This window comes from Coprinopsis cinerea (assembly GCF_000182895.1).
Source record: "Coprinopsis cinerea okayama7#130 chromosome 1 map unlocalized cont3.1, whole genome shotgun sequence".
Lineage (NCBI taxonomy): Eukaryota > Fungi > Basidiomycota > Agaricomycetes > Agaricales > Psathyrellaceae > Coprinopsis > Coprinopsis cinerea.
Window position 1 is genome coordinate 3603742 of NW_003307544.1, and position 12224 is coordinate 3615965.

The 12224-nt window shown below is 50.2% G+C and overlaps 3 protein-coding genes across 3 annotated transcripts; 2 read left to right on the top strand and 1 right to left on the bottom strand.

Annotated features, from left to right (window-relative positions):
* Positions 1–2799: 2799 nt before the first annotated feature.
* Positions 2800–5653, top strand: CC1G_00697 (pumilio-family RNA binding repeat protein; the record flags this gene model as incomplete). The annotated part of the gene is made up of 12 exons (XM_001829466.1): positions 2800–3177; positions 3225–3875; positions 3936–4129; positions 4187–4267; positions 4321–4483; positions 4538–4584; positions 4638–4707; positions 4761–4884; positions 4933–5107; positions 5161–5236; positions 5288–5463; positions 5521–5653. 12 exons carry the CDS (start codon positions 2800–2802, stop codon positions 5651–5653), a joined length of 2268 nt encoding a protein of 755 aa, XP_001829518.1.
* Positions 5654–7154: 1501 nt separating this feature from the next.
* Positions 7155–7689, top strand: CC1G_13766 (hypothetical protein; the record flags this gene model as incomplete). The annotated part of the gene is made up of 2 exons (XM_002912188.1): positions 7155–7183; positions 7530–7689. 2 exons carry the CDS (start codon positions 7155–7157, stop codon positions 7687–7689), a joined length of 189 nt encoding a protein of 62 aa, XP_002912234.1.
* An 881-nt stretch (positions 7690–8570) lies between these two features.
* CC1G_13767 (hypothetical protein) lies at positions 8571–11326 on the bottom strand (the record flags this gene model as incomplete). The annotated part of the gene is made up of 11 exons (XM_002912189.1): positions 8571–8698; positions 8927–8954; positions 9239–9260; positions 9307–9527; positions 9560–9627; positions 9914–9965; positions 10202–10313; positions 10569–10591; positions 10638–10754; positions 10835–10882; positions 11282–11326. 11 exons carry the CDS (start codon positions 11324–11326, stop codon positions 8571–8573), a joined length of 864 nt encoding a protein of 287 aa, XP_002912235.1.
* Positions 11327–12224: the final 898 nt, after the last annotated feature.

A 12224-nucleotide genomic window follows, 5' to 3' on the forward strand; every position in this document is an offset into this window, starting at 1 on the left:
GCTCAAGGATGCAGAGCTGGTGCCGTAACGCGCCATCGTTCAATTGCAATTAGGAAACCAAACTGTAAGTCATAAAGCCCGTCGACTTTTCATGTATTTTCTATTCGCTCATAAATGCAACCCCAACTCTGACTTTATCTTTCCAATGCTGTATAGTGAACCCCTCGGTCGATCGGGACGAACGTCCAAGACGAAGGCTGACGACATCGTAGAAACCAATGCTTTCAGGTCTGGCTCCCGCCCACCGCCACCGTCAGAAACCATCGCTCACTCTCTGGTGGCACCGCAGAACCTTGCGCACCCGTGTCGATGATCTCACTTCCTTTGTCTCCCCCTTTCAGTTTTCCCCATTGGACCTGTCTTCCTCTTTTCATGTTCTCGCGGCGGACAGGGACCAGGAAGCGGATACAGTTCCTATTCATCTCTGCTCTATTTTGCCTCCGCCATCCACGCAACAGGCCGGTTTATATTGACCAATCCCATTCCAGTGAGTATCACCTACACGTCTGCCCACGCGCCATCCCTTTCTCCATTATCTCCCTTCTCTTTCTCACTTGGAGCTTTACTGTCAGGGTTCCTGGGTCTCGACTGTCACTACCATCCCTGAAGTGGACACAGTTACACAAGACAGTGGCGACTTGTCCAGCTGCTTGTGCTTCTCATCCAGGTTGTTGTCATCCAAAATGACATAGCTAGCCGATCGGAGAGGCACCCTTGATTCTCATCTTCACCCTGAACCATGGGCGTTGGAGCTGTGAAAGGAATCTGTATACAAATGAGGTGAGCCAGGCTATGGAGTGAACTGGCTTGATCATTCGCTGACTTCCTTTGCTTGAATAGATGCCCGTTTCCAGAACTGTCACACTCTTGAACGTAAGTCTTGCCCATGTCCCGATGGTATCCGTTATCTCACTGGGCCGTGTCTTTCTAGGAGCTTGATTAAATGAGGTCTCGTTACACTGATCGGTGAACTTGGGGAAAGGTTATTGTATGCGCCCCAGACTCCAGGTAGTTGTATTCTGTCGCGTACCTCAGCGTTGTTGATCACCCTCTTTCTGCCAGGCCGCCGCTTGACCTTCAGAATCAAATGCTCGATTTCCTACACAGCCGCCAATGTCTGATGCCGATCGGCCACTCTCCGTCGACCAAGGCCTTTTACTGATTGTGGACCCGCGCAGTGTGGTTAACGCATTGTTCTCTTACCCCGACAGACTCTTCAGGCAATTGGTGGGGTCATGACTCCTTTCCATTGAATATCGTTCTGATTGTGTTACCATCGGAATTTTTGGTCTACAACCTAAGGCTCGCGGAGGTGCCGGTCCCGATCTCGGTGTCGTGCACACTGCGCAATGTCTTCACTTCTCCGCGAGTTTATCAACATTCCAAACTTACGCCCTCTCTGATTGCTCTCGGATCCATGTGGAGGCCAGAGTGCGCCGTGTTCCCAAACTTGGTGACGTTATAGGACTCTACGTACCATATGCACATGCACCCGCCCACTGTAACGAGGTGACCATACGGTCGTCGGGGGTCCGAGGCGGAGGTTTGTCCTGGAGACAATGGCTGGTTTCGATTGGTGCAGGCCCTCGAAGTTCGGAGACTGCACCAGAGGGCAGATGTTGCTGCTGCTCACCGGAAGTGCAAACCGGAAGATCACATTACGTCTCCTTCCCAAGGCAGCGTACGTTTTCTATCTGGCGCGTGTCTGCCTCCTGAATATCGCTGTCTCGGATCGGTTCCTCCTCAAAAATCCTAATTGAACGGAACAAGATCTCTCCAGATTCACATTGCGCTGCGACTGGGTTCGCCCTGGACCAATGGCGTCGAGCGACTTCATCTTTCCCTGCTTCTTCACCGTTTCCAGGGCTTTTTTTATCTTTTTCGTTTCATTTCGATCGACACTTTGAATTGTCGTGATTAACTTGAGGGCTGTTTTCGAACTTGCGAAGCGCGATGGAGCTCTGGTTCCGGCTTCGATGCGAGGGCTTTATGGGGATAGTTACCCCTATTGATGGCGGTTTGACGCGCCTGCCTGCAGAGATGCGCAGGGGAAGAAGCGTGGTTTGCGCTGGGATCTGGGGATGATCTAGGTGATGTCGCGTCTCTAATCCTCGTAGGTGTCGACTGTAGTAGATACGTGTGTAAATGAATAAAATATTTGCTGAATTGTGACCCGTGGCGACGCGACAAAACCCCAACGTCCTCGATGTGAAAAGCGCGCACAGAGAGGAAAAACAGGTTTTGGGGAACGGAATCCGCCTGGGCCGCGACAGGAGGAGCCGGTACCGTAGGGATCGTGTGCCTCATCGAAGTCGCTCTTGCTGCGATGCGACTGGCGATGATGGAATGATCCTTCTTTACTGAATTTTTTTACTTCATCACTTGACAGCGACTTGACCCAAAGTATTGCACATCATCTTCTCATAACGAGGAGCTGCGAAGAGCTTTGGAATATACGTTCACGTTAGGGCCCATACTACGCGTCGCCTTTCTCTGCTGCGTAGGGCTTGAGCCCAGTCATAACGCGACTGTACCAGAACATACGGGAGATCGTAGAAATCACGCGTGCTGGGTAAATAAATTTGGTAGGATTGACGTATTAGAGCCGAAAAGCGATGCTTCTGCGGTCCAAAACGTCGAGATCCTGATGAAAATGGTGAGAATCGAATTAATCGCTAGTTTTGGAAAGGAATTGTCTGAAAAGGGAACTGTGATGGCGGGGCATTATAAAAGTTGTTCAGCGCTGGTCGACGACTCTTTAACCTCTTCCACCACATTCATTCGTTTTCCATTTCCTCCATGATCCATTCTGCTGACCCTTCGCCCCAGTTCCTCCCCACAAAGTTCGCCCAGAACGCCCTTCAACAACGCCAACGACAGCCATCGGCGGGTCTCGCTGGCTCAATCTGGGCTCCAGTTCCCCAGCCGTCCGAGGCGACGTGGCCATCGACGCTCGATTCGTTCTCGCGCGTCGTCGACCGTGTCGACAACGAGTACGTTACCAGGACTGATCACGGATACCGACGCACAGCGACCGACATGCCTCTGATCAGCAGGGAGGACGTATTTGGCGTCCAGCAGCCTCCCGGGCCATTGGCACCATCTCGCCCACCCCGCGACGTCGGCGCCATTGGCGATGGCAGAAAAAGGGCTAGTCCCCAGTACACCGAGGATACGGTTCGTTTTTTTGCGCGCATATATGCAGGTTATCTGACTCTACACAGCACGTCGAACAACTGCTGCGCACTCTAAACCTAAACTCCCCCGCTCCTTTTGCTAGCGCTGCTCAAAAACCGTTGGTTAGCTTGGACACGACGCCCAACTCGCCCGACTTCTCGCCCGCCTCGGTCTCTTCAGCTCTGTTGACCCCCACTGACCTTTCGCCTGTTCGTCCATTTGACGCAAAGTTTCCTGGCACCACCGTCTACGAGGCCAACCCGCCTTTGCAGACTTATCACTCACACTCTTCTCTGCTGTTCGACAATGGCGTTTCCGAGAAAAACCATGACGGGTTGGTCAACGCGAACAACCTCGCTGGGTATCATCAGATTTTCCAGAACGCAGCCAACTCCAACTCGACGGCTTCCCTGGCCTATTTCGACAACTACACCGCTTCATCTGCCGCTGCTTTACCTCATTCCCTTTATTCCACTCCTGCCCCTCGTCATATGGACCTTGGAAGGGCCGCTGCTCTTGAATGGCGCTTGGCGAGTCAAATGCAAATGCCCCAGCGACCCCAGTCCAACGGGGCCGGTCTGATCCCCGATTGGAGGGCTCTCGCGGGAAAAGGTTCGCCTGACCATCACCTTGCTACTCAAGATAGCCTTCGCTCTTCCATCAACCTCAATGTCCAAACCACTCCCCAGCAGAATGAGGTATGCGGAGTCCACGACCTATTGTCTTCATCCTTGTACTGAAGTCGCCTTTACGTTTAGCCCATTAATTTCCTGTCGTTGCTCCATCCTTCTTCCAACCCCAACTACCCGCACTTTGTCAATCGCATTATCAAGAACTCGGACCAACAAGCCTCCATCTTCCTCCAGCAAAAGCTCAAGGTTGCCGATGTTGATGAGCGTGCCAAGATTGTCGACGCTATCTGTGCTCGAGGCTTCGAAATGATGGCTCATCGGTAAGTCTGTTTGACATAAGTCCCTCCAAGCCTCTGATGCTAACTTTGTTTTCTTAGCTTTGGTAACTGGGCTGTTCAGCGATGCTTGGAGGCTGCTGCCACTGCGGAGGAGCGCAGGAAGATTGTCTCTTGTATGCGGTATGTGCTGTTCGATTCACCTTTCGGCGACTCGACTTAGTTCACTGTACCAGGGGACGCATCGTCGAGCTTGCTACCAACTGCTATGGTTGCCACGTCCTTCAGAAGGCTTTGGACTGCGAAGAGGACATTCGATTGCTCATCGTCTCGGAACTCCTCCTCGGCGACCCTGCTCAAACTTTGATCAATAAGCATGCCTCCCATGTATGGAGCAAGGTAAGCGATCCTCTTCCTCGAGTTCTCGGAGACAATGTCCTAACCCATCGCCAGATCATGGAACTTTCTTGGACTCCTCCTGCTCCTCCCATCTTTGCCTAGTATGTCTTCTTCCAGCCTTTAAGGACATTGTTTACTCATCGTTGCTCCCCAGCGTCAACAAGTCCCTTAAAGGCAAATGGGCTTCTCTCGCTTGTCATGAGACTGGCTCTTTAGTCGTTCAAGTGAGTTATGCTCTACCTCATTCTCTGACTACTCTGACCCTGGTTTCATTTAGCACGCCTTCGAGAACTTGGAAGCAGAGGCCAAGGACGGTATCGTCGAGGAGCTTCTTAATCAGGGCGCTGCTGTCTTCAAGGAGGTTGCTAAGAATCAGTGGGGCTCGTACTGCATTCAACACAGTAGGTCTTTGTGCATTCGCTGTGATGTTTTCTCTGACCTTTCTCTAGTCCTCGAACATGGCTCGGAAAAGCACAAGCGCATGACCCTTGACCATCTCCTCGAAGGCCTCCTCGAATTTGCCACCAACGAACAAGGTTCCAAATCTGTTACCAAGGCCCTCAAAGAAGGTGGGAAAGAAACTTTGGACCGGGTCGTCAAGCGCATGTGCGAGCCCGCAAAGGGGTAAGTGATTCGCACCTGTTAATCGTACCATACTGACATTGTTCCCATTTCAGTGCTCGAAGGGCCATGATCGTGGACCTCGCTCTCTCTGTCACTGGGAGCCAACTCATTGCGAGCGTCCTGCCCAACGTAAGTCTTCATTCACCCTCTCCACCCGCTTTGTCGCTCACCGGCCCATAGGTGGACAAGGACCAACGAGGCCTTCTTTATGACTGCATTCGCGGACATATCGTTACTTTGCGAGGATGCAAGACCGGCTCCAAAGTCATTTGGCTCTTGTACGTCCTCCCGTTATTACTCCCCTTCGTGGCACTGATTCGAGCTTCCATTCTGCCCAACCTCACAGTGATCGAATGGTGAGCTCTATGTCCCGACTTGACCTCATTCTCCGATACTAATATGTTGTTCCTCAGCGCGCATATTATGGTTACTAGCTTGGAAAATCGCTTTATTTCACGGGACCTACCTTCTTGGAATCTGTTCACCATCAACTGGTCGCTTGAAAAAACCTTCCTCTGCACTCTGACATCTGGCCTCTCAACGTAAAATCATATCGGAATATTCATCGCATCCAACTTCACCATCATAGCATCAACTCTCTCGTCTACATCACATGAAGTTTTAGAACCCATTTTTTCAACGCTACGTGTTCCATATCCTAATTACTTGTCTGCTTGTTGTACTACGTCCTTCCATTTCCTCACATTTCGCCCATTTTGATTCCCTCACTTTTTACCATTTGACCTTCATATCCTCCGTCCGCTATTCGTTATACCGTAGATTCGCCGACGACCCTTGTTCGCTTTGCCTTCGCTTTCGTTGTTAAACCTGTTTTGTTCTCAATCGCAGTGTATGTACATTACTATCTCACAGTCGTTTGTATACAGAATCCCTGGTTCTGAAAAGTATATGTTGTATGTTTACCGTAGTCTTGTTGTAACGTAGTACGGCCTTTCGAGTCGATTGGCCCTAGTTCTCTGTACTTTGTACCCCAAAAGGTTGTGTAACCAAAAAATTACTGTTACTATTATTATATGGCTGTCTTTGCTATGAATCGTCCTTTTGAGGTCTTGGATTGCATCCCTAGCCATCCTATTGTGTATAAGTATCTTCACTGCTAAACTTGCGCCTCACATTTCATAGGCGCGCGCTCGTCCTGGGCGCTAAAGCGGACGATAGCTCCGACGGGCCACATTGTTGGGATGCTCAGAAGAAGCTGCTGGATAGGGCTAAACAATCACGGCGAACTTGATTCCAATCAATATTGACCACCTTCGAACCGGGCTTCCCGACCCGAATTCCAATGGGAACCTGTGAAAGGGCTTTTTGCTGTGTTCACTCTATAGCCCCTCGAGATCCCCGTCGGAACGGTGTGGCCGTGCTGCAACCTGAAATTGTTTAGGAGCTCACTCCAGTGCTGTAACTTTTTGATGTCGAGGGTCCTTGGATCATTTCAATTTTCGTCGACGTCGAGAGGGAGATTGGGAGGCACGGCGAACTTAGAATAGTTGACGGACGCGGTGACAGGTATAATTGGTCATTCTTTGTGAGCTTTTACCTTGCCACATAACTCACGGTGATGGATGATTCTCTAGGGTTGCGATCGAGGTGGTAGGCTCGGACGAGACCGAGTCCGTCCTTGACAATCTAAGAGAGAAATGTTATTTCCGTCTTGTATATATAACCCTGAGTCTGAGCTTCTCGAGCTCCTCTTGAATCCAACTCAGGGCCCAACTAAGTTCTATACAGTGTGCACCCTGGGTTTGAGCTGGCAAACGCCGAAGGCTGCTCTCTCCGCCATGACGAGAGCTATTTGAATATTTTAAGCGAGCCTTGAGCCATCCTCTCGATGATGATCGCCGACCGACCTAATAGCGCCCGTTTCCCTTGTTTTGTTGTTTTGTGAAAGTTTGGGATGAAAGGGATGGGATGGTTCCAGTGGTCGGTGGCCAGCGGTGTCGTCACCTGTTGCAGAAAGAGAGACGAGAGCTCGAGAAAGTCGCGTAATAACGGGTATTCTTCGGTCCCTAACCGCCTCTCTCTGAACATGTACTCCTCTGGCCCGTCATCAACTGCGTACGTGAACCTCGCTATCAGTAGTAAAGATATCGTTCACTGGGACCGCGGTGAGCAGTGTGAATGTGGGTGGAACAATTTCGTCAGGCAGTCCCGTAAAGGCTTCTTATTCTAATTATTTCGTTATCCGAAATGGGATGTTTCTTTTCCCTCCGAGGCAGGTTCGGAGTGGGACTCGGAGTATATTTGTATGATAGATAGAAATAGAAGTGGGAGGGGATGACTGTGGTTATGACGGGTATGTGGGGGGCAAGTGTCGGAAGGAAAGAGGGAGACTCTGGCGGTGGAACTTGGATGCAAGTTGGAGTCTTGGGTTGGAAAGGTGTGCGTTGAGGATTGTCACTAGTCAGGGGGCACGGGCTGGACGGACGGGGGCTGGTCGTGAGCCTGTACCTCTGCGCGACGCCGTAGCCGAGATGACAGGCTTCATCTCTATGGAAGCTGCCGCCGCAGGCCGTGATAATGAACGGACCCAGACGGACCCCGTCGAGTTCACAGCAGCCTAAATCCGTCTGTTCCTGTACATGGAGAAAGACATTATCCCTAGTTCCCAATGTTGTCCGTGCACACATCTCACATCCCGATGGAACTCCAACAAAGCCACGATGCGAACTCCAAAGAGAAAGTTGAGGTTAAAATCGCAATAAGAGAATTGTCAAGCGTGCAACTCTCAAACGGGGAATGACGATCCCGTACAGAATCGAAGGCGTTCTGTATGTCGCTGTATCTTCTATACTTGGGTAGAATAGGGTTTGAGCAAAGTTGGAATTGGCCTGGAAAGGTGAAGAGAAGCGGTTCACCGTTCCCCTGATAGACTACATAAAACTGGAAAAACGCCGTTGCTTCCTTCTTTGAAGGTGCTCCAAGGGGGTAGCACTCCCAGTGGAAATTATGATGTCTATAAATGTGCGTATGCCTAACAATAGGGTAAAACCCTTCTTCCCTCACGAGTCAAAAACTGCAACTCCATGGAGGAACATTATTCAATGGAAGAGAATGATTCGCTCTAAACCCATAGGCGCCAAGGCTCGACAGTTTGAGCGTCAACTCCATCCCCGTCGGACCAATCCCAAATTTTCTACTTCGTCCACTGTAATTCCCAGCGGAGTTTGCTTACGTCCCTTCTGGCAAGTTGCCAATACCTGTCATGCATTAAGCTTTAAGTACTTACAAGTTACATCTACACCACAGCGCAGAGAGCCCGGGCTTGAAAAACACGACTGTAGGCAACGACTGGATGGAGTTGAAGAAGGGATTCAGGTGTTTCCGGTTTTCCGCAATCACCCATCATCATTCATCGGCATCATCATCGACAGCGGCCTCGGCGTCGACTTTGGGGCTCCTTGGAGTTTTTGGAGTCGAGAAGGATGGAAAATGTGATCGGCGATCAGGAGGGTGGATTTGAGGGATCCTCTCTAGGTGCTTTTGGGGTGTTGGAACTTGGCGCCGGCGGCTGGCGTTTTGGGCGCTTATATTTGCGTGAGCGAGTGAGGGTGATGTTTTTGGTAGTGAGCGCTGTGTTCGTTGTTGTTCTTCGTTGGGAAGAGTTAGCTGCACTTATAACTAGGATCATGCAGTATACAGGTATGTCTTCGAAGTTAGGTAAAATGAAGCCTCAGCACGGGGTGACGAAATTCCACTCAGAGCGGAAGTGAGGTGGCTGGTAAATTCGGGACTCGGGAGCGCGATGCGACTCCGAGTAGTTGCGGAGGAGCGGTTAAACCGCCGTTTGGCAGGACTTACATAGCATTAAGGCCAGTATCATATCAATCTGGATAGACCGTTAGACATTGGATCAAAGTATGTCTACTGCCATACTGTACATATCACATTGGAAGTTCAGAATCTACCGTAAGAGATGGAAGGCGATGGAAATTGGCCGGGTTGACAGAGGACGAGACAGGATATGGATTGTTATCAGTTGTTCGCGTTCTTCGTCGCCAAGTTCGCCGATCAGCTGCTGTACGTGCGGGAGATGCCAGGTGACAGGCCAGGAAAATTCCACTTTCGTTCCCGTTAGGTGAGGTGACTTGTTCCTCGTTCCTAGTAGAACACATTGGCAGGAAGATCTTTCGAACTGCGGCGGGATGTCAGCATAGAAGATGGAAGTATGTAGTACGTACTCGAGCCCAGTCTGGTGAGATAGATTCTTATCTGATAAGGAGCCTCCCAGCTGTGCTTCGATACGCTGCACGGCGAGATATAGTAATTGAGGGTGTACGTGAAGGGCGGTCAAGTTAGCAGTGCAGATCAGGGTAGTAGATTGAGAACATGCTCGAACGGGAATGAAGCGTTTTCCGGTGGCGTAGAAGTTGCTAGTGTGCCGTCGTCGCTGCCAGTGTCGCTGTCGTAAATCCTCGACGAGGGTTCAGTCACTCGAGGTAGCACTAGCCCTTCCAGCACCCAGTACTTGAACTCGTGGCAAAGTCGTGTTTCGGGATGCGCTGTGGTGGTAGTACGTGAGCGAAACTCTAGAGTGATCTGTCATTCCAAGGATCCCGAAGTGGTCATTATTCTCTCCTGAGCCTGAATATTGAATCCTGATCGTGAAGCGCAGCCTGAGGCAGCACCACCATAGCATAGCTAGTTATCCTAATCCTAAGATACTTTGTGAAATCAGATTCGAGATTCGGGAAGCCTCAAGTTTCAACGGAGTTTGGAGGTTACTTTAGACTTTGGCTTGAGTATGTTGTTATTCTTGGGGTTCTTCGATGTCCTATAGATACATACATACATTTAAGGACATGTTGAATCTAGATTCTAGACGGACATGGTGATCGATCTAGTTATACCTAGGGACTAGGCACTCACGTTTATTAATACTTTTTGGAAACGTTGGTACTAGTTTACTTGAGACGCGGGTTTACGAGAATAGCGGGAAGTGAGATGTCTGTGGTGGGACTTTTGACTGCGCGAATCGCGTTCCTCGCGTGAATCGAACCTCGAGTTGACTGAAGAGCGAAGTTCTCCACAGGTCGAGGAAGCAAAACTCGCGCGTGCGATCGAGCACTGACTCACAGTCTCATTGTCAATGTTCTCTCGTATCGAATTTCGGATAGAATTAGGGAGAAGGGTCAGGAGGCTGTTACTGAAGGATGAACGGGATTGGCTAGAGGCCTTTCCGAAATGCCTAATTATAACAAGTTAACCTTCTGAAGTGAAGTTACATAGAACTTCTTGGGAAGCAATCCGAGGTTCGTGTTGCGCACCAGGGGTGTGGGTTAGCTTTGTTTTGTGGGCGTAGGGGAATATTTAATTGATTCGATATGTCCTAGTCTCGATACATATAATACAAATGTCCCGAGGTAGGTAGTTATTCTAATCTTGAACAAAGACCCCGGAATTTCGTCCATTAGAAGCGCTTTGAGGGGGTGCACTTACGAACGTTCTTATTTTCCTCGAGGGAGTCTATAACTAGACTATGTAAGCACATAGTCAAACCTCGACTGATCACCAAAGCACAATCGATGAAGCTTGGGAGGCGTGGCACGAGGGCCTGCCATCTGGCATGTCGCGCAACTGTCGTGCTTGTGTCGTGCTGCTGCGCCTCAATGTGAACCTCCGATCTAATCTATTCAAGTTGTCGGGGCAGAGCTGAGTAAGTTACGAGTTTGGTTTAGCGTGTTTTTCGAAGGAGATAAGTATAAGTACTGTAGAGCGATTGTAGGCACTTATGTGTACGATCGAGGAGTCCGGATGCTATTTTGGATTAGTGTGAAGTGTGTTAGAATTTCCCTGGGTATATGAAGGGGTTTAGTGTGTGCTCCTGGTTTTTGGGCTTCTGGTCTACATAAGTTCTGTCTGGGAGGTGTGCGAAACGGAGTGATGCGAGGCGGGCTGCGGGTCGGATGGAAGAATACTACGGAATGTGTGTTTGATGTTGCAATAGTAAGGGCTGTAAGTGCTGGTTAAATCGATGGCAAATAGACTACTACTACTATTGAAATGCAAGTTCTATTTTAGGTTCTATAATCGAGTTGTAGCGACGGGATCGTACATGGTGCCTGTCGAACCTGAATGCGGCTATGTATGAACGTTCAAGTGAATCCAGAAACCCACGGACGATAAGCAAGGTCCATCATCGAGATCAAAACGCACTGCGTCATACCCTCGTTCCTCGAATTCGAAATCCAATACGCTCATCGTTCTAAAGTGTCGGTGCGCACCTTCCTTTCCTCACAGCATTGCGTATCGCCCACGCTCCCGAACAGGATATCGCACATCTCGGCCTTTTTTTGGGAGCAGGCAGGCAGGCAGTGGTGGACTGGCAAGGCGGTCAACTTCTTTGTCGCATGGAGAAATCAGCTGGGTGTTGATCGATCAGTCGACCCCCCTTACCCTCTCGATGAGGTAACAGTTTACTGATTGGGATTCATTTCCGTCCGGGCATTGCCTTGACCATCAACGCCGTCTTTTCGGCATCTCGCGGCCCGTCGGTGAGGTGATCGGAGGATCGGAGTTAGGCGTTGGAAGGACGACTTGGAACGGGGTGTGCGCAAGGTGTGCACTGTGCGTGTGTGTTGTGTGTGTGTATGGTGTGCACACTCTTTTTGAAATTCCCAACGTCGCAGTGAATGGAAAGAGAAGGGACGGGGAGTCGTAGTAAGCTGAGAAGAGGGAAGAATGGAGAGGAAAGAAGGGGCCCATCGAGGAAGCGTCGCGGAGAACGGAAGCGTGGGTGCAGGATCTGGGATATGAGCGAGTTCGCCGCTTTTGATTTGGTTCGCTGGTACTGTCATGGTTTCCTAGTTTGCTCACCGCTGTTCCCTTCTTTCTCTTTAACGGCATTCTGTTGTTGTGTTTGCCCCAAGTCAGCTGGGTCATGATTCATGAATCTCGAGTTGGACGTCGATCTTGACTTGGTGTGTATCATTTTTTTTTTATTATCCTCCGTTGTGGTTAGCGCTGGGCCTCCCTCTTCAAAGGGGGGATATAACGTATACGTTTGACGGCTCACAGAGCCGCTTATAAGCAGGGCTGGGTGGGCGTGCGGCGTTTTCGTGACGGTTGCCCCAAGGCCACGGCTTCGCAGATAACCAGC